We start from the raw sequence: 25,221 nt of genomic DNA on the forward strand, positions 1-25,221 counted from the left end.
AATATAATAAAATACTACTGACTCTGAAACTGATGGCGCCGTTGCAATTGACGTCAAAGGCTTTGAACACGTAATGTGCATATAACGTTGCATCTGAAACATAAAAATACACTAATCTATTCTATTTTGTTCTATCTACATCTATAAATTCTAAAACTAAGCTATGTTTAATTGTAACGATTTATGACAATTCGTACTTTCACAGGTACTTGTAATCAGTCTAAAGTCTCTATTGTTAAAAAATAATTTACATAATTGTATAATAAATCTAATTTAATTTGATTATAGTCACTAATATTTTTAATACTTTAAACTAAATTTAAGCAAAAATTAATTTATCTTAGTTCATTAAAAATAAAATCATACTACTTCCCATCTAAATATAGTTTAAAAATAAACCACTAATGCAAATATATGTTACAATCATAATAAACTAAATAAATACGGTGGTTTTTCATTCACTAGTTTTCGTGGTCCGCTTGAGCAATTAATAATCTTTCAATTAATTAAGGTTTTTAGTTGAGATAAAAATGTCAGTGTCACGAGCGGGATTCGAACCCACGACCTTCGGCTAGATACGCCGTTATTCTACCACTTGAGCTATCGAGAATTCGATCCACTCCAACTCCAACTCCCCATCTCAACCTACAAGCTTTCGAATTTTCCCTCCTTTTTTGAGAAGCGGCGTATCTAGCCGAAGGTCGTGGGTTCGAATCCCGCTCGTGACACTGACATTTTTTATCTAAACTAAAAACCTTAATTACTTTGGTTTTTGTTTAAAAAAATTCCACGTTTTTTAAAAGTAAATTTATTACTTATTTAATGATTTATTTGGGCATTTCTAAAATTTCCAACAATTATCAAAGAAATGGTAACATGTAACAATGAGGTAGGAAATAAATACAATATTAAAAATATGAGTGGAGAAAATACGCATTAGTGGCAATCCAATGATGCTAAAGTCTTGTCTGTTTAATTAATTTTATTGTCAATATTACTTTCACTATCACTGGTGATCTCGAGGCCATCTCTTCAGTGAGGAAAGTTCGAGGGAATTCGTCGGGATGCGACTTTTTAGATGTGATAATTTAAGATGGTTGTGAGGGTTTTGTGAAATTCGCGGTAACGGGAACGGATTTCAACTTGAACGAAGGAATATTTATGTCTGTGTGTGTAGTTTCGTTTGATACACAAAATGGAACATCAAGGATTTTTTCGTAAGCTGAACCCTACATTTCGAGTAAATTCATGATGTAAAACAGCCTTTTAATTTTAAGATGTAAGTCAGAGTGTTTGTCAAGAAATAGTGCAAGAGCCCTTTATTGGCTTTGAACTTCATAACTTGACTTTGAATTTGAACAGTCGTGTCTGTGGATTCCACGTCGTGTTTGTCGATGTACAGGTCGGAGGTATCGTACCGTGTCCGTAGTTGGAATATACAGGGTGTATCAAGTTCTATAGTCCATTCATTTAAATCGGAAACGATTAACTTTAGCAAAAATGGTCTTGTGCAAACCGACGGAAGACGGGGAGGGAGGTATGCTTTTTGGAACAGCAAGATGGCCCACCCCCTTTATTATCGGAAACGATTAACTTCAGCAAAATATGTCCTATGAAAATTTTCATTACGGTAAAAGCGGCATAAAATAAGCTCTAGAATCGAATCGTGTTGTCGTTCCATGTCGGTGAGATTAGAGACTTAGAAAAATTACAAAGGAAAGCAACCAGGATAATGGCTTTCAGATTTGGTCTTGCAGATCTGAATTACTTGGAAAAATTGAACTGGCTCTTAGTCTAGAGTCACTTAGCTCCAGCTGTACTTCTTCTGATCTCATTTGGGGTGGTAAATTGTGGAATGGGGCCCTTGACATTCAAAAATTATATTTATCACTACATGTACCTCAGCGACCACTAAGGAACCGTAAATTATTCTTTGTCCCACATTGCAGAAAAGAATATGGACTAAAATCCCCTCTACCGAGTATAATGAGATTGTTGAACCATTATTCCAATCAAATAGACGTATTTCATTCAGTTAAAATCAAATTAAAACGTATACTGCCAGAAATCCTTAAGCCATGTGTTTTTGTTTTTATTGTTTAATTACTCAATTGTTTTCTTTTTGTTAATATGTGCTCTGGTTACCACTCCTCTTGTAGATACACTCTGTTGCAGGTATAAATAAATATTCCTAGCCAGAATTAACATGAGATTTGTAAGACCATTTTTTGCTAAAGTAGATCGTTTCCGAATTAAATGGGTGAACTATAGAAGTTGAAACACTCTGAAGTTTTAAGTAAACTGGAGGGGAGATCTTTTTACGGAGAGTGATTGTATGAGTTAAATTAGATTCTTTTCTTTTTACAAGGGGGAAGTGTTGTTGAAAGTTTCGAGTGGAAATGACAGGTTCGGACTTACAAGAGAGGATTGCTGTATCGTCTGCAAATGTGAATGTGGTGGTTTGAGGACGTGATGGAATGTCAGCAGGATAAACCTGGTATAGTACGGGGGCCAGAACGCTACCCTTAGGAACTGCAGAATGGATAGGGAAATATTCTGAAAGGGACCTTCAATGACTCGGGAAAAACGGTCAGTGAGATAACCGCGCAGTTAACTCATACTGTAAGTGGAGAGATTGAGAGCATGAACAGGAAGCCCGGAGCCAAACTTGATCAAAAGCTTGGTTTACGTCAACAAACGCTCCAGAACAGTACTGTCCCAACCCAAGCGAGAAGGAGATAATGTCTACCATACGATGGCACTGTTGGATGGTTGAAAGGCAGTAACACAAACTAACTTGCTTGTGGATTACTGCAAAAGAAAAATTTGTTCATTCAAACTACTTAAAGTTTAACTCTTAAAACTTTGTAATATTAGCTTTCAAACAACTAAAAATTGCTATAAATGTATCAATTTAAATTTAAAAGGCAAGGAAAATTACATTGGGCTAGTTATTAGACCAATACTAACAATCATGAATAAAAATAAGGAATTGCGTAATTAAGACAAAACTTAAATAATGATGTTATAAACACCCCAAAACATGATGTATGTGTTTCTTATGTACATGTTACGATAAGATATAAGATATGATAAGAATAAAACAATAATAGGGGGCGTCGGTGGCCGCAACGATTTAAGCCAGGAACACACTTACCCGATGCTATGCGACGCNTTATGGAAAATCGGAGTTTTGATTTGCGTCGGGTAGCGTCGCATGGCGTAGCATCGGGTAAGTGTGTTTCTGGCTTTAGGCGCTTAGGTTTACGGCGCTCATCACTGTAAGGTTAAGGTCCCGGGTTCGAATCCAGCGGCCCTCCATTCGAGCCCGACATACTTACAAATGGGCTTTTTTTTTCAAAATCACGGCACCCCGAGGGTTGATATGACCTCTGCTGTTGCAAACCCTCGTTAAAAAAAAATAAAAAAATAATACGATCTATTTTCTACGGTATTATATGAAAATATTGTATGTCAATAATGTAACTAGGATTAATGCCATTTGAGAGTTACCCCTTTAATTCATGTTTTATTTGTTTGAACTCGTTTGTAAAAGTAAAATTTTTCCATTGTTATCATTGCTGATAACCGCCTCGGCAGACTATTTTCGTTTGTGTCTATGGAGTTTTTACCTCATGCACTGCTAATGGTAGCGTGACGCCTTGACGAGTCCGACCTAGAAAAGCAATATAACGGCCCAAGAAAAAGATAAGTAATGATGAAACTTCTTTGAAAAAGTTTAAGGACTTAGCCGGTGGAAATCAGAGTGGTTTTTCCACATAAAAACGAACTAAGTTTTAAGATAAATTGGTACTTTTTTCATATTCATTAACTTTTTAACAAGAGATCAATTGAATTTTTGATTGAAAATGTAGAAGAGCTAATTAGCTAATGAGCTGTTTTAACTATTGAGAAGACAGAATTTTAGGATATTGATTTAGTTTTATACAAAAGTAAAGAGTCCGTAACAGATCGCTCAAATGGGTACAGGTTAAAAAATACACGTAAAAGACGAGAAAAAGAAGTAAGAACTCGCACAAGACCGGTGATGAGCCTACTTGTCGATCCCTAAACATTCCTCATTACATACCTACAAGCATACTTCCAAAGGAATAGAAAAGATCCAAAAGATAAAAGAAAAGAGGTGGAGTAGCAAGACTAACGAATTGCTCAAAAAAAGGCAAAGTTATGACAAAAATTTGGAAAAACGCATTCCGTTTGTTTCGTTGTTAATTCCAATAAAGTAAACATTAATTGCCTTAATCAGTCTTGCAATTCATGTCGAAAGATGTGGTTATAGAGCTCCTTCAACCTGATGATGAGCTGTAGACTCGAAAAACTTCCAAAGTGTCTTATTATAAAATTCAAGTGAAACTATCAGGTTTCAACTACATTACTAAATAAACTGCACAAAAATGAATGGGGATATTTGTAATTCATTCGTATTCTATTAATTTTAATTAAATTAGCCGATATATTCTTGTTATTTTGATAACGCAAAATAGAAAATACAAACAAAAAACAAAAAGTGTTTTAATCCTCATTTTTAATAAAGGATTTACTTAAGAATAGTAAAGGAATACAAATAATCCCATTCATTTTTGCGCAGTTTATACAGGTCCTTTTTATATGGCCAGGCTGAATTCTCTTGAACCAATGACGCTATAAAAATAAAAAATAAAAAAATACGTCTTTAATATTTTTAGTCTATTTTCAAACTTTTACCTTCCATTGGAAAAAAAGTATACCTTCTTCAGGCCTAGTTCAACTTCAAAAGTTCAAATACGACCCTATCACATCATCCTGGCACTTCATTTTAAACGTCTTTTACTCTGAAAATCATGTGCAATCAGGTTTTCAATTGCTCAAAAAAAAGCAAAGTTATGGCAAAGAGTTTGAAAAAAAAACGCATTTCGTATGTTTCGTTCTTAATTCCAATAAAGTAAATATTAATTACCTTTATTGTTTGTAATCTGTCATTGTTTGTCAAACTCGCATTATGAGAGAAAATCTTAATTACCGGAAGTAAATAAAATTTACAACAGTACCTATTCGTTACATTCAGTATTCGATTCAAAATGGACCAAAGAGCACATTTTTCCGATCTTCAGGGAGTTGATATGTATGACTGCTGTATTGCTAGTGGTGATATTGCGCGTTGTGCAGTCGAGTTGTACTCCCAAAAATTTCCTGATCGCCCCAGAGTAAACCACAAAACGTTTATTCGTGTTGCTCGCAACATGAGAAGATACGGATCGGTTACTGTTCCATCACCAAGAAACCGGCAGCGTAATTTAGACTAGAAGCTGAATATTTTACTGAATATTCGCGAAAATCCGTATTCCACTCTCTGAAATGGAAGGGTTTAGGTTTTCAAAAAATACGATTGCAGATGCCCTCCGGACTTCAAATTTTCTTCCAGGGACTTCAGGACTCCGATTATGACAGGCGTCTAACGTTCCTTGCACAAATGTTGATTTGGGAGGCTGGAGATCACGTTCTTCTATACATCCTATGGGCAGAATGAAACCAAGTTCACCGTTGGAATTTTCGAACGTGGACAGAGAAAATCCGAGAATTTCGTACCCTTGTTATCAATCATGGTGGTTCACATTGTCCGAGTTTGGTGTGGACTTTTCGGAAATAAATTATTTGGGCCTTATTTCTACGAAGATAATTTAAATGGTGCTCAGTTCGTCAATTCTTTGAGGTAGGTTTTACCAACACTTTTAGATGATGTTTCTTTGCAACAACGACAAAAAATGATTCTACATGCTCCGCTTACAATTCTTTGCCGGTGAGACGTTAGAATCGTCACTGCCGGGGTAATTGGACAGGACCTCAAGGCTCGATATATTGGCCGCCGCGATCACCCGATTTAACTCCATTTGACTATTTTCTGTGGGGACATTTAAAAAAACAGCTCTTACGTCGATCATAACCCAGCACCTCAGTTGAAGAACTGCGGCAAAGGATAGAAAATGCTTGTCAATCCATCTCCTGTGATTTTCTCGCTCTGAGCACCGGTGAAGAATGGAGAAAATTGGCAGTTGGAATATGAAATGTAATTAATAAATAGCAAATCAAATGACTGAAAAAAATTTTCAAAACCTTTTGCTATGACTTTATTGATGAATTTAAAATCCGATTGCACTATTGTTTTTATTGTAACGAATCCTTTAAAATTATGGGTCAGGATGTATAGGGTCGTATTTCAAATTTTGAAGTTGAACTACGCCTTAGGCACCCTAGTATAATGGTTTTTCCAAAAAATGTAAAAATTTGAAAGTCCACGTATTTTTCACGGTTTTTTTAAATAGCGTCACCGTGCCTCCTAATTCATGAAGTGCCTAGATGAAATAGGACTCACCGGTGTGCTTAGGCACAGAACGGGTGATAACAATTTACACCCCGACTAAAGCCGGGAACACACTTACCAATGCAATGATGCAACGCCATGCGACGCTACCCAAAGCAAATCCAAATTCTATTTTTCCATAAGATTGTATTACTCCCGTGCACATCTGCCCGATGGTATGCAACGCTACCATACTCTACGCTCTGCGATCCCCACAGTGCAAATTTTCGTCGGGTCGCATCGAGTACAGTCGCAGACAAAAGACACTCATATTTTTATTCAAACGACATGTATTATTGCCCTTTTATTAATTACAACACTTATTTTAATATAAACCAAATTAACAGAGATCAAAAATTTATTAGCAGTTATTAAAAAAAATTAATTTTAATGGGTTGATAGAACATTTGATCAAAACACAGGAATACCATTTTTTAATATAATGAATTTATGAACAATTTATTACACGGTTTCGCTCATAAAATTTAACTAATAATTTATTTCGTAGTTTTACTCGTACAATTATATATAAGATTTTCGTCGAGTAGCGTCAGAACAGGATACTCATATTTTTTGTAGTTTATTTCAAACTATGTATATGCAAGTTTGTCGTTATATTGATTGCAACTTATTAAATTCACTAGTTTAATTGGTCCGCTTGTATATTTCAATTAATTAAGGTTTTTATTTGAGATAAAAAAGTCAGTGTTACGAGCGGGATTCGAACCCACGATCTTCGGCTAGATACGCCCCTTCTCTACCACTTGAGCTATCCTGATCTCGATCCACTCGGACACTAACTTCCCATCTCAACCCCACCTTTCGAATTTTCCCTCCTTTTTGCCATTTTTCAAATGTCGTGTAGTCTATTTGATTCTCGGCGACAAAAGTTGACCGAGGTCACGATAGCTCAAGTGGTAGAGCAGCGGCGTATCTAGCCGAAGATCGTGGGTTCGAATCCCGCTCGTGACACTGACTTTTTATCTCAACTAAAAATCTTAATTAATTGAAATTAATTGCAATATTCTTATTGTAATATAAACCAAATTAAACGAGATCAAAAATTCATTAGGTTTTATAAAAATTATTTAATTATGATGGTTAGAAAGAAAATTTATCAAAACACCGGAATAACTTTATTTATAACAAATTTAACTAACAATTTTTTACATGGTTTTGCTCAAAATATTGCATTAAGAACAAAAGAGGCGTTCCGATTGTGACACTGATTTGTGATACACGCTTTGTGACTGTACGTGGCGTGCGCTTGACGTCGCATTTTTGTGCACACCTTACTAAAACGTAGCAAAGCATCGGGTAGCGTCGCATAGAGTTGCTTCGTGTAAGTGTGTTCCCGGCTTGACACATCTACTGTAATCTAAGAAATAAGAGCTTTCTTTAAATTTTTTATTACTATTAAAATATTACGAGAACCAGTACGATTTGTCTAAGTTGTTGGAACATGTGGAAAATTCAAGCGGGACATCCTTTGAAACGTTAATGTTGTTTATGTATATTGCATAACTTTCTTCAGTTAATATTCAGTTCTTTGAAGAACATTCAGTCAAGAAAAGTGAGCTGTGCGTTTCGAATAAACGCTGTCACATAATTTGTTTGAAATACTAATCTAGACAATAATTTTTGTAAAACATGCGAACTATGCACGCCTGGTTAAAATGATCCAGATTGTGTTAATGCTTCTTTATGTCACATTCTTAACAATGTTGTTATAATCCAACTAACATCATTGAGATTCGCTTTATCGCCTCATGATGAAAGTAAAAATGAATCCCTTCAGACACGATAGAACCCGATGAAAGTTTTATCGCTACAGATTTTTTTAAAACTACTCTTTTTTCTCACATAATTGGCCCGAAATAGTGAAACAGGATTTTTTTCTCGCCATCAAAGTTTTCATCGTAGAGCTAGACTTGGCTTTGCCGCTTACCCTTCGCGTGAGGGACAGGAAGGATAATTGAGCGATTTAATACTCTGCGTGCCGAACACTGGCACTTTTCCAAATTGATAAGCCGCCGCCCCGAGCTTTTGGTCAGATTCCGCTTTTCTCTGCAATGAGATTTCCTACCAATACCGCGATAAACCCAAATCAACCGAAATTAATGGAAAATCTTTGTGTTCTTGGCTTTAGAAGCCGGTTTTGTCTAAAATAAAACCGACTTTGACCTCCTTTCAAAATTGTACGTTTCAATTTATCAACCTTGACTTTGATACCTTGTGGAGTTTTTTTTTATTATTTAATTACTCTGGGCTTTTCGAATTGGATCCGATTCTTTCGGAACAAAGAAATGGTAAATGAACTTACTCCACCAAACCCTTGTAAATCGACCGATAAAATAAATTACAGAGCACTTTCCTTACGCCAAAGAAACCATTGAAATTTCAGTCTCTCATGTTGAATTTGTTTTTAAATGCTTGTCATTACGAGGAACGAAAAACAAAATAATTTAACTGAATGACATCGAATGTTAAAAGTTTCAAGAAAATGGCATATTTTTATCACTGGTAAAATTGATATCAATCTAAAAAACTTTATAATAAAACCCATAGGTAAAGCCAATATTATAAGTTTTAATTGTGAACTATTAAACGAATCTTCGAACAATCACACTTTCCCGCTCTTTGACAATTCAACCTAATCTGCATAATTCCTAAACCTAAGAAACCAACCGAGATGCTCATATCGACCCAACAGCCTTCTTCCTACCCTCGGTAAAATACTTGAACAGCTGCTCCACCACCGACATCACCACATATTACCACCAAAATATCCCTACCTCAACCTAATCATCTATTCGGATATACGTCGCGTTGTGGTCACAATTTCCACGCCTCTTGAGCGAAGGCGATACACCACAGTAGTTTTTTCTAATTATATCTCAAGGCTTTGATAATATCTGACAACAGGCGTGTTTACATAAGATCAAAGGCGTTAATTCTGATGGCTTTTTCTAAATTTTCTTCGGTGCCTCTTCCTCTTCTATTTAGACATCCTTGCTCCCCTAGAAGTGCACCCCTCTGTATTATAATTACGATTATTCAGATATCGTGGGATGCGGTCTGGTGTGATGTAGGTTTCAGAAGTGCTCAACACGACACGCAAGAATGGCACAATCACACAGAAAACAAACACTTTGTGTGAGTAGAAATACTTTGATTGAATATAAAAAAAATATATATTTTGCATTATATAAATTTACTTTTTTCCAAATCCTACATGCATTTGTTAAATTTAAACAATGTTCGTAAATCCCAGGCCCTGAAGATGATCTCAATAAAGATCGAAACGTTGGCACGATAACGAAAATGTTTTTCTGAAACCTACATCACACCAGACCGCATCTCACGTTCACTTTTTTCCAAATCCTACATGCATTTGTTAAATTTAAACAATGTTTGTAAATCCCAGGCCCTGAAGATGATCTCAATAAAGATCGAAACGTTGGCACGATAAAGAAAATGTTTTTCTGAAACCTACATCACTCCCGACCGCATCTCACGATATCTGAATAACTATTAAATTTATTGCACATGTTTGTTGTTTTTTTGAAGTGAAGGTGAAAATGAATCTATATACTAAAAACAAAAACGGTCTTGCTTGACTAGTGACACTCATCGATCCATCCTTTGGTTTCATTTTTTCATAAGTTAACACTCAATCTCAGGTACATGTATTTCTTTATCACAGAAATGTTATATATACAACTTTTTAACTGTTATTTTAACTTAAAATTATAATTTAACTAGCTAAAACTATGCACAAGGATTGGGAGAAATTGAGACACACATCGGACGGTTATAACACGGTAAGGGACCCATCCCTGTTATCAATCCCGGTGTGATTAGACACACCAACGTCACTTTGCGTTTTATTTCGATTCATGAACAGTTGCAGAATTCCAGAATATGCCATGATGGAGCTCAGTCGATCCATTTGTAAATTACAAGTGTTTTCCGTTACATGAACAAAGACTTTTTCGTGAAGTAGTCTTCTCTCCAGGTCCAACTCTCTGCCCAGGATCCTAGGGGAGTCCAACCTGAAGAAATGACCACTTTCCGTCGCATGGGTTGCCAATCCCGTGTTTTCTTTCTATTTATACCGTCCAGTCTACGTTGGTTCATTCTTATTTCTACTTTTTGTTTTGTTTGCCCAATATATTGGATATGGCAACTCGCACATGACACCTTGTAAATCACACTCGACTGTGAACTTATTGGCTCCTTCGCCTTTAGGTTTGAATGCAAACATCTAAGGTTATTTCTAATTGTATACGTGATACCAATTTCCCCCATCTTCTCTTTAAACAATTTTTTGATTCTAGGGGTTACATTAGGAACATATGTGATTGATCTAAATGAAATTGGTTTATCACTCCCCTCCATCATGACATTGGGGGTAATGTTATCCATTAGAGCAGTATTCTGAACATATTTTTTTTTCTTTAAACTCATTTATGAGCCTACTTGCCAGTGCCACCGGGTAGTGTTATGTTTTTAACATTTTGTGGACCTTGGCTACATTTTGTAATGTAGTAATGTAGAATGGACAGGTGAAAGATCTCGTTCCGTTCTTCAATACATAACTCTTATATATTATTTATTATGGTTGAAGCCGTAATTTCGAGTACTGTATGCAGATGTATGTATTTCTAAAACGTTTAAATGATTAGTAATATATTGTTCGAAAACTTGTCGAAGGAACTGCGTGTTTGTTTTTATCCAAGTTGCTTTATCCTTGATTTTTATATATATAACTAAACTATTTACCACAGTTTTTTAATAACAGTTTCAACCCAGATGCTCATTCCCTTGAAGCTTTAAAAATTATATATTTATTTGTAATCGTAAAATAAATTAAACTCACCACGTCATTAACTATGAAGCACACGTTAGTATACAAATTACCTGAAACAAAACGAAAAATAATAACGAAATGCTGTGATGAAACATACCCAATGACTACACAATCGGGCACTCCTATGTTGTTGTTCATTTCAAACTACATGCACTTTTATTGTTATATTCATTACATCATAATAATGTCAATATAAATCAATTTAATCGAGATCACAAATTCATGAGTTTTAATAAAAAATTATTTAATTATGATGACTTGAAAAAAAAATTCACCTAAACACGTGAAAATTATTGGTGATAGAATAAATTGTTAGTTAATTAAATATTTTCCAATAAAACCTATGAATTTCTGATCATGTTTAATGTGGTTTATATTAAAATAAGTAATGTTTTAATTACTTTAACTATAAAAATATATATAATTCGGAAAAAACTACAACATACGAACGTTCGTTTTTTTAATCTATTGTATTTATATTTTTTTATTATATTATAAATGCAAAATGTTATTCGGATAATTGTTTTTCTTAAACTAGAGGTACTGTCAGGAAAAAAACAGTATAAACATTAGTTGGTAGGGTTGCTAATTGTTGGTCGTTTCAACGTCTTCGGTCATCCCAGTCTGCCAAAAAATATTTGGGCAATGGCTAATTAAATTACCAAAGACAATGAAATTACTATTTTAAAATTGTTATGACCATGCATTTAAAGAAACGTTCAAAAAATCACAGAGGAAAATTTGTTAAGTTGTTGAAAAACTGTTGTACCTTATGTCAACAAAACTGGCAACAAAAAGGATGTTTGGATAATTTTATATCTGTTTTTTATTCAAACTTAGTTTTGATTTCTGAAGTGAATGTCAAAGTATACTGATATATGTATTTTACAAAAAATGTATCGTATTATTTTAAACTGTTAATTTTGAAAATAAATTTTTTCTCTTGACTGTTGAATTATAAAATCTTTAAACAGGTGTTATAACGTTATAATATTTGAGTTTATAACTATAAAAATAGAAAGTATCTTTTATTGATTTTTGACTTACAATTTTCAAGGTTTATATTCATTCACATAATAAAATATATATGTTACAAAGGCAAATGTATTAACGAGTTCTTTAATTTTTATTCTAATTTAAAAATCTAATGTAAATCACCTAAAACAAATGTGTCGTTCAAATGCTTACGAGCCGTAATTAAAGGCTTGCTCTTTCCATTTAAAGGATTTATCGATATTTATAAAGCAGGGGAAAAAATTTAATTAATTCCAGCTGACTGAAGTTTTGTGTACGGCGAATCAGCTCTTGTCGGCGGTCCGTCCTGTCGAACTCGATTCAATTAGCTACTCCCACAGGATAAAAAAAAAATTAAGGCTCGATTGCTATAGTGCAGTTGAATAAAACTCTCGGAGGAAAAGCTCTACAAATCGATTTAAAAAAAAAGTTAAAACATTTTAATACTGTACGATACTATATCCAACGACCTTAAATTGATAATATAAAATGTTGCAAAATTAGGCTTAGAATTATAAATAGATTCTGCATGAGAAAGAAACAGAGATAGTGAAATAATAAGAGTTGAATAAATAACGTCAAAAATTGATTGGTGAACATTAATAAATATATCAAACTGAATCATACTCGTATAAAGTTCATTAAGAAAAAACCTAAGAGAGTGGAATATATTCAGACCGGGTATTTTCAAAAGGCTATAAAAATTATTATTTCTTATAAATTTGATAGACAAGAGAATCTGTTTATGAAAACTGAAAAATAACTTCACAGGCATTGTTCAACAAGGGACAGATTTTCAACCAAAACTGCTATTTGACCTTTCCCGGTCCGGGGCAAAGTTTTACGCGATTTGGCAAACTGGTCCGTTCTCCGACAAGATGGTTCATGAGTTATCCAACTCGGCGAAACAACGAGGTTTTTTTTTTGTTTTGTTCTTACGAGGTTTTTCTCATTGGCCAGAAGGGGAAATACGGCTTTCTTTCCAACAGTCGTATTTACGATCGGAGTTCGCTTTTTTTATTTTATTTTTATATTTTAAATTGTGATTTCATTTCAGCAATCAAATTCCGCAAAAAAGGCGCTATTCTTTGTTGTGGACACATGGACAAACAGGGAGGAAGTAAGGCGGACATAATAGCTTTTAAGTTCCTATTGCACTTAATCGACCCAAAAAATACTACTAGCGATACCATGTTTGACATGTCTACAGTTTAAAATATGAGAGGTAGACATTTTGAAAAACAAGTAAAAAAGAGAGGAAAGGAGAGAGATAAAGGAGAGACATAGTGGGAAAGACAGAAAAAGCCAAAGGGAGAAAGAAAAGGGATTAGATAAATAGGCAAATAAATAGATAGATAGACAGAGAGAAAGAGAGAGAAAAGAAGAGAGAGAGAGAGAGAGAGAGTGAGTGAGAGAGACAGATTGATGCAAAGTATGGTGGAGTTGAAAAATTAGTATCACGAGTGGGACAAATAATCAGCGTGTGATGCCTGTTCTTATGTACAGGTGGCATGTGGGCGAATATAAATTTCCATAGATATTCTTAATCACGATGCTGAATAATTTAACAGAATTTAAAAATATTTAATAGAACACCTGTTCTGTTCAACAAATCCCAGAGAGCTTGTCAAATGGTATGCGTAAGATTTTGCATAACCAATATCGACTCAAAGTTTAGTGGAGGCCTTTCATCTGCAAAACACTCAATGAATAAACCTGAGCTTTCTCTATGACGTTAAGAACCTTAGTGTACAGACGAAAGTTTTTTTGTTAATATTCAATGGTATGAATAACTAAATTGTATTATCTTGGGATTGAGATAGAAAGTTTTACACTTATGACCATCTAAAAAAAAGACTTATTTGCACATCTCTTTAAAATGCTCGAAAAATAGAATTACAGATGTTTAAAAATCTTACAAAACCATTTCTGCATTTTGTTCATCACTTTCCGTTTGGTCCTAAGCGGTACGAGGGTTGACGTTCTCCATGGCATCCCTTCAATAACAGCCTTCTGTCCGACTCTGACGATTGTCCCGATCCTCGGCCAAGATAGACCTTAAACTTACTCTTATGTCGTCAAGTTCTGGCAGTGTAATAAAGTGCTGGGTTTATGAACTAACTTCGAGTAGTTCACGGTGGAACATTAATTTGCACTGTGCGAGGGTTCTCATTCACGACCCGAACAACACTTGGCATGGAATTATCCTCCATCAGTACAAATTCTTCGTCAGTAAATGAAGCAAACTACAAATGGCCCAAGAATCTCTGTACTGATCGTTTGTATAGAAAGTCTTGGCCTATGAAAAACAACTTGAACAAAGCGCTGAAAGTTATACTATCCTAAATATAATCCTTCCGAAAAACAAACCCGTCGTGAAAAATTGCAGTCACCACATCGACGTAAAGTTCCTCGCTGAAGATGTCCCAAAGCGCATACTTGAAGAACGTCAACCTGCGATTGTAGATGGACTCATCATAAATCTTAATATATATCATATCAGGTGATTATCACCGAAACGCACTTTAAAAAAAATGTGAGGGGGTGTCGGTGGCCGCAACGGTTTGGGCGTTAACACGGCGCTCATCACTGTAAGGTCCAGGGTTCGAATCCAGCGGCCCTGCATGCGAACCCGACTTACTTACAAATGGGCTTTTTTCAAAAACACCGGCACCCTGAGGGATTATATGGCCTCTGCTGTTGCGAACCCTCGTTAAAAAAATGTGCTGAACAATTTTCTAAAGTCGAGTACATGAAGGTAATGTATTAATTCACTACTTTCGTGGTCCACTTGACCAATTAATACATGACAATTAATTAAGGTTTTTAGTTGAGATGAAAAAAAGTTAATGGCACGAGAGGGATTCGAACCCACGACCTTCGGCTAGATACGCCCGTTGCTCTACCACCTGAGCTATCGTGACCTCGATCCACTCGGACATCAACTCCCCATCTCAACCCCCACCGTCACGATAGAGGTCACGATAGCTCAGGTGGTAGAGCAACGGCGTATCTAGCCGAAGGTCGTGGGTTCGAATCCCTCTCGTGCCATTAACTTTTTTTCATCTCAACTAAAAACCTTATTAATTGTCATGTAATGTATTAAATTTGTTAAATAATTTCATTTATTTTTATGTTTATTATTATTTCAATAAACTGAAGATAAAATTTTATTTTCAAACCAAATTAAACGCTATAGCACAAATCGCTATAAAACAATTTTAGTGCTATACGTTTTATAAGAGGAAAAAAGATCTAAAAATATATATGAGATACGTCGGCGGAAATTGTTTCGCCAAAAAGGGAAAAGCAATCGGACAAGGATATATAAATATAAATTCTTAGGATCCGAGCTGTTTGTCAGAAAGCGAAAATAAGTGCGATTACATAGGATTGGTGTACTAAATTCGCGGCGGGGTGCGGGGGTTAGTTTGTGATTTGTAGAGGGTTTTCTATTTTCCCGTCTCATCGCTGTAACGGGAGTTGTCGGCCAACACCGACCCTCGCCCCAGAAGGCTGGGAACAAATGGGAATACTATGCTATCAATTTTCGGTTAAAGTGGGTAAAAATTTAAACGACGACTTTATTATAACCGACCCAATGGAAAGGGATTTAAAAAGGGTTTAGCTACACTGGTAGGCATAATTAAACTTTTAGACCCGCTATGCGCTTTGCCCAGAATAAACTAAACCGGAAAAAACAAATATTTGCTCAAGGGTTAAGGTTAAACAGAAAGAAGAAACATAAAAAAATACTGTGCTGGTACTCTAAGTAGAAATTACATAATTTGAAATAGATACTAGAAAAACGGCCTACCGAAAGGACTTTATCGAAAATTGCCTCAAGACAAAATTATGGTGATAAGCTGAATACCATAAATAAAAGTACTACATCGGGCGATCTTAGCGAGATAAACTGAGGATTTACTAGCAGATCGCCCAAATCAAAATCTTTCAAATGCGTTGATATATCGGAATATATATTATAGATGAACATCGAATTTTCAAAGAAAGCTCAGGTTATTTCAACATTTTAATAACCGATTTGAAACGTCTGCTAATTGTTCCACCTCGTTGGAAAGTGCCCAATTTATTTCGTTTCCACTGCCGAGATTTGCCGGGTGTGAAAATATTACGTTTGCGCTTTCTAATCCAATTTCATAACGAGCTGAAGGGTGAAATTGTGAAAAAATAAAACCCGACAAATCGTGTGACTAAGGTAATTTCCCCCAAAAAATCGCTGAATTGTAAAATCACTTATATATAAACATGAAGGAGTTAGTCAAACCCAAGTAGAAAAGTCAATTGATACCACATTTTTACAACTTCCTTTTATACATATACGTACTCTCGACTAGATCTACCCGAGAAGAAATAATCCGGCTTTGAATTGGCCACACCCGACTCACACATAGTTTCCTCGTTGAAAGGACCCCTAAACCTATGTGTACAATCTGTGTATTTCCTATCAGTATATCCGCAACATAATTTCTTATAAATTACAATTTCTGCTTTAACCCTCCGCAAATCCTCAAAGATCCTCAATAATAAATAATAATTCCATAGTAAGCAACAATTCTACATAAACAAAATTTTTAACTTCTTAACAGGAATCCAACTAATAGATAAAATGTATTTGATATCCCCTCAATTCTTATTTTTCTGCTGGCGCCCAATGATGGCGATGTGGCGGAGCTCGGTTTTGGCGACGCCCATCCGGGGCCTCGCGTTCTGGTCGGTCTTTTGCTAGATTGAGGGCATCCTCCACCGACTCTGAGAACAAGAAATCTCCAGTGAACTTGGAGAAGGTGTCCACGGTAGCTCGACATCAGCTCCTCGTTGATAAAACCTGCGCACAATATTTGGTTTGCAGTACCGCTGGTGTGTACAGACTTATTAACGTTTAATAAACAAAAAAGTCTGTCGTCCGATTTTTCTCAATTGTAAATAAAATTATTTAAATCTAAATCTAAATATATTGCATTTGAGAATTTGATAAAATATACGATTGATTTATGATTTTTTGTGTGCAATGTATGGTTGCGTTTAAAATTAGTGTCACGTGTGTGTGGTGATTAGTGACCGTTAATCGAATATTTTTCAGAAATCGTGAGATGCGGTCTGGTGTGATGTAGGTTTCAGAAAAACATTTTCTTTAACGTGCCAACGTTTCGATCTTTATTGAGATAATCTTCAGGGCCTGGGATTTACAAACATTATTTACATATAACAATTACATTTTGGATGTGGAAAAGTGAATTTATACAATGCAAAATATTTTTTATATATTCAATCAAAGTATCTCTACTCACACTGTAACTGTGCGTTGTAAATTAGTGTCACGAGCACATTGCATAAAAAATAATGTATTAATTAAAATAATTACTATGGTTAAAGGCCATATAGGATAGATACATACATATATATATATATACATACATACATATATATATATATANCTCTCTCTGTCTCTGTCTGTCTGTGTGTCTGTCTGTCTGTCTGTGTGTCTGTTTGTCTGTCTGTGTGTCTGTCTGTCTGTCTGTGTGTCTGTTTGTCTGTCTGTGTGTCTGTCTGTCTGTCTGTGTGTCTGTCTGTCTGTCTGTGTGTCTGTCTGTCTGTCTGTGTATATATATATATATGTAGACACACTCACACAATGGCAAATAACGATGTTCTGCTCTAGATACTTGATAAAACATGAAAATATTTTGAACTAGTGTGCCAAACTATTTAAGAACGGTTAAAAACATCTCGATGGAGCATTGCCAATTTGAAACATTCCAGACATTTTCGTGTGCACATATTAAATTTATTATTAGTATAAAAATACGTGTAGGACGTGAAAAAATTAAAATTTTATAATTTAAACAATGTTTATTAATCCCAGGACCTGAAGATGATCTCAATAAAGATCGAAACGTTGGCACGATAAAGAAAATATTTTTCTAAAACCTACGTCACACCAGACCGCATCTCACGATCCTCAAATAATCAACTAAACACCACACATTAAATTTATTTATATGCAGTCAACCCTCCTGGACGCTGTTGACTAAAAACTGTTCATACAGCCATTATATTTTTTTTGTAACAGTTACTGTTTGGAATTAACGATTTTTAAAAGGGAGGCCTGAATCGGCGATTTGTTGGTCATACTGAATACTATCATGAATTTATAGTCGTTGGCTTTGGCGGCAATTTTCTAATTACTGATCGTGTTGATATTCAATTTAAAAGGGTGAAATGGCCCAAAAATAGGCGTTCCTGGGCGACCGGTATTGATCTACTTCAATATTAATCATATGGTTTCAACTGAGTGATTAGTTTTTGAACGTATATCATTTTTCACGTACAAACTGTTTCATTACAAATGCAGCTCTTGTTTATGTCAGAAATTAAAACTATATACACTGAAAACTTGTGAATGTAAAAAAAGAGCATTTGTAAAATTGTAATAATTTCGTAAATGATAGTCTAAATTGTTTATATACAAAATGTAGCTAAATTAATTGTTGCTTATATATCCTAAATAAGTCCCACTTATCCTTAAAGAGACTATATTTTTCTCCAGTCTCATAAATCTTCAAGGCCACGACCCATTGAAGGCAGTTTTTTTCCCACTTCGCCCAAACGGCAAAAGCAGTCGTATTCCTCTAATATAAAAAATAATACGCAATAAAACAAAAAAAAATATAATGGACTCTTCATCCCGTCTTCTTCTCAGACATGGAACATTTGCGGAGGTTGTTTATCATCCCTCTCGGCAACGTTTTACACCCCATGTGCCACTATGTGCACACGTTGTTCCGACTCTCGTTAAAAGCGGTAACGTATTTTTAATTTCAGGCAATTCGAGGGGGATACCTGCAATAACATCAAATGGAATATTAAATCCGAAAAGGTTGGCAGTTCAAAGTGTTGACGCAGATATAGTAAAAACTATATTTTGCTGAGTTTTAATCAACATTTTTTATACAAAGAATAAAAAAAAAAATTTGAACTTTTATTACATAGCCTGAACAAATAGCCTATACTCAAGCAGCTACTTTGTTTGTTCTTTGGAGTGAATCGGTGAATGAAATATTTTTGAATCCTGAAAGGCATACGAATATTATTTGTACGAAACCATTAAGAAATACATAAATGGCAAAACTATAAAAAGCATAGTACAAACAAACTACATCGAAAGACATCGCACGATCATGTTTCAGCAACAAGCTATATCTTTTATGACATTAAGAAATGAGAGCCTATTTAAAGAAAACATACACAAATAAATATCAATTCAAACAGTAGAATTGTATGATGATTTAATGCGTAATGATTTAATTGCTCAAAAATAATGTCACAAAAAAACATAAACCTGAAAATAATTTTTTTGTGTCAAAAATTGATATTACATCACATTAACAAAAGGCTAGCAAGGAACGTAATTTAATATTTTCTCAGACAAATTACGATTAACTGAATGTCCATTTTTTATAATTCTAGTTAGTACAACACCCACAGAGTTCAATAATTCTAATTGACGACGATATACTTATACCTATACCATCATTTCAGTTACCACCAAATACAAAATTATTCAGAAAAACCAAACTTATTAAAACTCTGATTTGATTCATGTCAAGCTAAAGAAACAGCTTGGTTAGAAAGTCGACTTTCTACAGCTGCGATGGTGGTGTAATGGTGAGCATAGTTGCCTTCCAAGCAGTTGATCCGGGTTCGATTCCCGGCCATCGCACTAAATTTTTGCAAAATTTTATTTTATATGTACAATTATTAATTGTAAATTCAATATTTAGTTCATTTTGAGGTATTTATCGTTAATTACAGGAAAGGGATGAAACTAGAATGAACAACCCAAACGGCGATTGTTTTTTTTTTTTTCAGAGTTTACTATTACACCATCGTTTCATCTAATTCAATCCAGAAAAAAATATTATAAAAATTCTAATCATACACTCATTTATTAAGTAAGAATTAAATCTTTATTCAAAAGGACCGAATTTGGTGAATCTCTTTTTTGAATTCTTGTCGAATTGAAGATGCGTCTTGGATAGAAAGCTGAACAACAGTTAGGATAGAAAGTGGATTTTCTTCAGCTGCGATGGTGGTGTAATGGTGAGCATAGTTGCCTTCCAAGCAGTTGATCCGGGTTCGATTCCCGGCCATCGCACAAAACTTTTTATCCATTTGTTATTCAAATAACGAATTAATTAATTTTTACTACCTTACAATAGAGAGATCTACTATTTATTACGGCTGAAAAAACTATTGACTATTGGTACAATTTACACTTATCCAACGGTAGAAAATTTTTCTTTTTTAACGTATGTATAATTAAAAGGGTTAATTATGTTAAACTTGAACCTATTAATAAGTATAATAAAATACTTATATATAATAAATATTTATATATAATAAAATACCACAATTACCTAAAGAAGTTAACCTAAGTTACGAAAATTGAATAGTTGAGTAGTAATACAATTAAAAATGGGTAATTTAAGGTTAGTTCGAAATACCTAAATTAGTCTTTTTTAAGTGCAGTGATAATGTTTTCTTCTATAAATACAGTACGAATATAATAATTCCATCCATTCAATTTGTAACACCTGGTTTTTCATTACCCCTTGGACAAATCACGGTTAGTGTAAAACACAATGCACAATGTCCACTCCCTTATGCATATTTTTTCTTCTCAAGACAACTTAAATGCCTTTTAACTCGTCATTTCTAATTAACGATCCTGCTTATTTGGAAGAATTCGCATTCTTAGCTCCCTAGCATCAGACCTTATATGAATTCGGTTTGTTAACATTTCGGTCTTTATTTTTTCAAATATTTTCATAACTGATGCCATTAAGCAACTATGTCACAGTATTTCCATTCTACCCCTCTTTATATCTGGCTTCTTCCTTTACTCAAGTTTTCATTTTTTGTCCACTCTTCTCATATCTGTCTGTCTCTTTCATAACCAAACAGCCTCTGTTTAAGTCTGTTTGTCTTCTGTCTGTCTGTGTGTCTGTCTGTCTGTCTGTGTGTCTGTTTGTCTGTCTGTGTGTCTGTCTGTCTGTCTGTGTGTCTGTTTGTCTGTCTGTGTGTCTGTCTGTCTGTCTGTGTGTCTGTCTGTCTGTCTGTGTGTCTNACATCTCTATTATTTGTTTACTTTTAGTCCAGCACAAACCAGAGACCTTGGGAAATTGGTCCTTAAGAGCCTCCAGGGAAATCCTTTCCTAATTTACATAGGAACGGACCATGCCAAGGGAATAAAATTTGTCGTGAGCAGAGTTACCCGTTGAAAATTGGAGACTTGCAGAGGGCAGTTAAGGGCAAAAGACGAGCAGAGATAAACTTAATCACCCCATTCCTGGCTATCTTCCTCTCCTCTTTAGCCGTTCGTCCAGTTCTTCTTTTTCTAACAATGCCACCTAAGATTTCATCTCCTCACACTAAATAAATTTCCGGTTTAGTCTGTTGTTTAATTAAAACAATTACCTTCTTTTTTGTTTTCATTTCTTGAACACATTCTTGAAAGCATTCACACTCATTTCTTTTATCGAGCTTTCAATTAATTCTTTTGTCTTTATTAAGATAATAAATTGTTTCATTAATAATATATTTTCACCTCTGTTTCCATATTATTTGAATGTTCAATTCTCATTTTTATCCCGTTATTTAAAATATGGGTTATGTTTTCAATTGACGATCTCTGATGGACAGCCCCGGTTTATGGACCACATGTCCGGAAATGTTTCGACGAAAATTGAATTTATTGTAGACCCGGTGGGAGATCCGCAAGGGAGTTATGTTAAACCAAAGCTTGGACTTTGTTAGTCGGCTTCGGCAGAATAAAGGCCCCGTTTCTAAACTTACCAGAAACCGTGACCGGTCCTTTCTCTCTGAGCGTCACGTTTCATCCTGCTATATCCGATGTTTTTTTTCCCTCTCCGACGTTAACACTTCCATTTTCAATTTCAACCATTAGGGATTTAAATAAGCAAAATATAAAGTAAAAACTGACTAATAAAAAGAAGTCTGACTAGGAAACTAAACATTATTTCTGTCAGACTTGTATTTTGTTTTTATAAAGCAGTTACATATTTGCAAATTTAAAATAATTAATAAAGTAAAGCGTTAGACAATGTGAACAACTAGACATAATTTTGAAGTAGAATAAAATTAACATGTTAATCTACCTATCACCAGATCGAACCTGATTAATGCATTCTATCGTGTTACTTAATATTTATTAAAGTGATCTAAGTCATAATGAAGGAAATATTTTATTGATGAAATAGTCTTCTTTTTTACAAATTTTTCAGCTATAAAAAGGAAAAAAGAACATCTATTCTGGAAAGCAAGTTGAAGGAACTGACTTTCTTTTTTAATGGTCTTCACCCCTAATCATTTTATGATATAAATTTATAATTGTGAAAGCTGATCACTATTTGCATTTGCAAACAACCAACACAATAAAAATTGTATATTTTTACGTGAAGCCACAAACTGTTTGAAATGTCATAATAGATTATGATACATTTAATTCTCCCATATACGTACAAGTTAAATAATTTCTTTGGACGAACGTGTTTTTAAAAACTTTTATTCAAAGAAATTACAAATAAGTTACAGATATACATTCAGAACTTTATGAATCTAAATCAAATCTCGTCGATATGCTTTCGGGAAATCTGGCTTAAGACTAACGTTTGTTAAAATGAAAATCCTTATAAAATTTCTAGAGTGGGAGAGAGTGCTGATGACAATTCTAGAAGCAACACCTGCATCCTAGCATTGTCATCACATTATTTATTTAACACAATGTTTATACTCGTATATAACTTACATATACATGACGTGATATTTTTTATGAAGAAAAACTTTTCAGGAAGAATGAGTTTTTTAATAGATTTGTGAATGATAGTTAATGTATTAAATTTTATTGTAATCGTAAATTTATTTTATATTCAGAAATTTTGTAAATCCTAACAGGATGCAATAAGTTTTTGGTTACTTTAAAAACGTTGTAAGAAGACTATTTTTGAATAGCTAATTAGTTGTGTAACTAATTAATAATTATTTACGTAAAGATTATTATATCAATGCATTGAAAGATTAGAGTGAGGATAGGTAAAAGTAAAAGGAATACATTTTACGTCTTCCTTGGATGCTCGACAATTCTCTCCAAAGAAAAGCTCAATAAATGCAAAATAGTGGAACCAGAGGGTAGCAGTAGCCACGGGGAAGAAAGCACGTAGATCCTTCTGGAGAGGTTTACAAACGGTGGATACTACCAAAAATGGTAGTCAGCGGTCCGTAGTTGAGAGGAGTGACACTGGTCAGTTGGCAAAGAGTTAGTAAAAATGGCAAAAAGGAGGGAAAACTCAAAAGGTGGGGTTGAGATGGGAAGTTGGTGTCCGATTGGATCGAGGTCACGATAGCTCAAGTGGTAGAGCAGCGGCGTATCAAGCCGAAGATCGTGGGTTCGAATCCCGTTCGTGCCATTGACTTTTTTATCTCAACTAAAAACCTTAATTAATTGTAATAAATTAATTGGTCAAGAGGACCACGAAATTAGTGAATNTCTCTCTCTCTCTCTCTCTCTCTCTCTCTCTCTCTATGTATCTATCTATCTATCTATCTATCTATCTATCTATCTATCTATCTATCTCCCTCCCTCTCTCATTCACTCACTCACTCATATTGGACCTCTAAGATCATCTAGTTTTTTGTCAAATCATCACGGTTATAAGTGGGACCAGGATGTAAAATGTAAATGAAGTATAAAATGTTTTCTTTTTCTGCAAAATACGATGTCTTGCAATGGTACGTATGTTTGTAATGAGTCGATGCATGCCATTTACTGAATATGCCGGATAAAACATTAGATTAAATTAATGTAAGTATAACCATGTTTTATGTTCTTACGAACTATAAAACTTGTAGAGAACATATACAATCAGAAAACCTTGAACCATAATAATGGCCTTATTTATAACATTGATAGAACGATATTAAGTATTTATTTCCAGCTCCTAAAGTTTCAAAAAGCGTGCACCATAAAGCCCATCGTATAATACACAAATAATATCCTCATTCACATTGTGCCCGGAGGAAGACGAAAAAACCCACGGGAGGAAATGGGGTAAAAGTCTCCGCTCTCCCCGTTGACCCAGACATCTCTATTATTTGTTTACTTTTAGTCCAGCACAAACCAGAGACCTTGGGAAATTGGTCCTTAAGAGCCTCCAGGGAAATCCTTTCCTAATTTACATAGGAACGGACCATGCCAAGGGAATAAAATTTGTCGTGAGGAGCCTATTTAAAGAAAACATACACAAATAAATATCAATTCAAACAGTAGAATTGCATATATTAATGATTTAATTGCTAAACAATAATGTCACGAAAAAATATAACTAGAAAATATGTTTTTTGTCAAAAGGAGACACAAACTACATCGAAAGACATTGCACGATCATGTTTCAGCAACAACCTTATACCTTTTATGACATTGAAAAATGAGAGCCTATTTTAAAGAAAACATACACAAATAAATATCAATTCAAACAGTAGAATTGTATGATGATTTAATGCGTAATGATTTAATTGCTCAAAAATAATGTCACAAAAAAAAATATAATCTGAAAATCACTTTTTGTCAAACAGTGATATTATACCACATTAACAAAAGGCTAGCAAGGAACGTAATTTAACATTTTCTCAGACAAATTACGATTAACTGAATGTCCATTTTTTTTATAATTCTAGTTATTACAACACCACAGAGTTCAACACTGTGTGTTTTCTAATTGACGACGATATACTAATACCTATACCATCATTTCAGTTACCACCAAATACAAAATTATTCAGAAAAACCAAACTTATTAAAACTCTGGTTTGATTCATGTCAAGCTAAAGAAACTGCTTGGTTAGAAAGTCGACTTTCTACAGCTGCGATGGTGGT

The 25,221-nt window shown here is 34.5% G+C and overlaps 1 protein-coding gene and 2 non-coding genes across 3 annotated transcripts in view; 2 read left to right on the plus strand and 1 right to left on the minus strand.

Annotated features, from left to right (window-relative positions):
* The window catches only part of LOC106670571 (calsenilin), a 46,264-nt gene extending 40,376 nt beyond the window's left edge, over positions 1 to 5,888 (minus strand). The window contains exons 1-2 of the mRNA XM_024228564.1: positions 5,786 to 5,888; positions 23 to 93 (exon numbers count right to left, since the gene is read on the minus strand). Coding sequence (XP_024084332.1) covers positions 23 to 93; positions 5,786 to 5,888 — 174 coding nt within the window. The remainder of the gene's footprint in view (positions 1 to 22; positions 94 to 5,785) is intronic.
* Positions 5,889 to 19,917: 14,029 nt separating this feature from the next.
* On the plus strand, positions 19,918 to 19,989 carry Trnag-ucc. The gene has a single exon. It is a non-coding gene; the product is annotated as a tRNA-Gly (tRNA).
* Positions 19,990 to 20,352: 363 nt separating this feature from the next.
* Trnag-ucc lies at positions 20,353 to 20,424 on the plus strand. The gene has a single exon. It is a non-coding gene; the product is annotated as a tRNA-Gly (tRNA).
* Positions 20,425 to 25,221: the final 4,797 nt, after the last annotated feature.

Source organism: Cimex lectularius, unplaced genomic scaffold, assembly GCF_000648675.2.
Source record: "Cimex lectularius strain Harlan isolate CLEC.00 unplaced genomic scaffold, Clec_2.1 scaffold153, whole genome shotgun sequence".
NCBI classification, from domain to species: Eukaryota; Metazoa; Arthropoda; class Insecta; order Hemiptera; family Cimicidae; genus Cimex; species Cimex lectularius.